Genomic DNA, 1,038 nt, shown 5'->3' with positions numbered 1-1,038 from the left:
CCATGGCGTGGCCATACACTAATGGCGCTGCCCGGATGTGGGAGAAGCTCGCTCGCCCATAAAACACTTCACCGGGCACTCAGGCTCTGCCTGCGGCGCATTACGGGGCCGCGCCGTTCTCCAGCATCCCTCTTAAAGCCTGAGCAGGGCCGGCAAAGTGAAGCGGGGCCACTCAGGGCCGGATTCAGCTGCGTGAGGCAGGGCTCTGGGGTGCCGTTCCCCGTGCCCATTTACTTCCACAGCCTCTGTTCCTGGCCCAGTTGCCAGCTGTGGTGCAGCAGGCTGCTGGGGGCCCGGCTGGGATCGAGACGCCGGCGTGGGCGCCATGCACCACCCTTTCCTGGATCCATTCTGGGTGGGGGGATGCAGCCCAGGGCTTTTGCAGCGGTGATTTCCGTGCCTGGGTTTCATGGCCGTGGTGTTAATGCAGAGCTGTGTGGCTCGGCATTGATGAGCGTATTATTTACACAAGTGAATCCGTCTGGGTCCTGGCAATGAGGGACGATGCGGCCGGGCAGAGGGGCTGCATCCCTGCTCTGAGGATGCTCAGAGTTTTTTTGGGTGCCCACAACCCGTCCCAGCTCCCTCGAGGGGCTATACCCAACAAAACTCCCCTGGACACACATGTTTGGGGCCCCTCAGGCCCATCCTGCCGTGGCTGGGGGGGCTATGGCATGAGCAGCGGTGTCTGGATGGCTGCAGCTTCTGCGGCATGTCTGGGGCCGGGGACTGGGCGGGGGGGAAGAGCCCCGAGAGCGCTGGAGGGAGCCCAGGGAAGAGAGCAGAGCCCGCTGAGGTGGGGAGCAGGTCGGCAGCGTGCCAGCTGGATGCCAGTTTATTAAGCGCGTTCAGAAAACAAACGCGGGGAAGCCAAAGAATGCGGAGAATTTCACGGGCCAATGCTTCCTGTTAGGGGCTGGCGGTTACCAGCACCGCTCGGGGTGCTGCCCGCTGCCCCATGGCCACCGGCGACGCTGCCCTCGCCACCAGTTGTGCCCAGTGCCCCCCCCCTCCCCCCAGCCAGGGTGCAGCTTGGGC

At 64.3% G+C, this 1,038-nt stretch overlaps 2 protein-coding genes across 2 annotated transcripts in view; one reads left to right on the top strand and one right to left on the bottom strand.

Moving 5' to 3' along the window:
* Positions 1-327, bottom strand: part of CDT1 (chromatin licensing and DNA replication factor 1) — a 5,494-nt gene extending 5,167 nt beyond the window's left edge. Inside the window, exon 1 of the mRNA XM_009890052.1 lies at positions 235-327. Coding sequence (XP_009888354.1) covers positions 235-327 — 93 coding nt within the window. The remainder of the gene's footprint in view (positions 1-234) is intronic.
* Positions 326-1,038, top strand: part of PIEZO1 (piezo-type mechanosensitive ion channel component 1) — a 27,260-nt gene continuing 26,547 nt past the window's right edge. Inside the window, exon 1 of the mRNA XM_009890051.1 lies at positions 326-355. Within this exon, the coding sequence (XP_009888353.1) occupies positions 326-355 (30 nt within the window). The remainder of the gene's footprint in view (positions 356-1,038) is intronic.

This window comes from Charadrius vociferus, unplaced genomic scaffold (genome assembly GCF_000708025.1).
Source record: "Charadrius vociferus isolate BGI_N301 unplaced genomic scaffold, ASM70802v2 scaffold1028, whole genome shotgun sequence".
Lineage (NCBI taxonomy): Eukaryota > Metazoa > Chordata > Aves > Charadriiformes > Charadriidae > Charadrius > Charadrius vociferus.
This window is presented reverse-complemented; position numbering and strand designations above follow the sequence as displayed.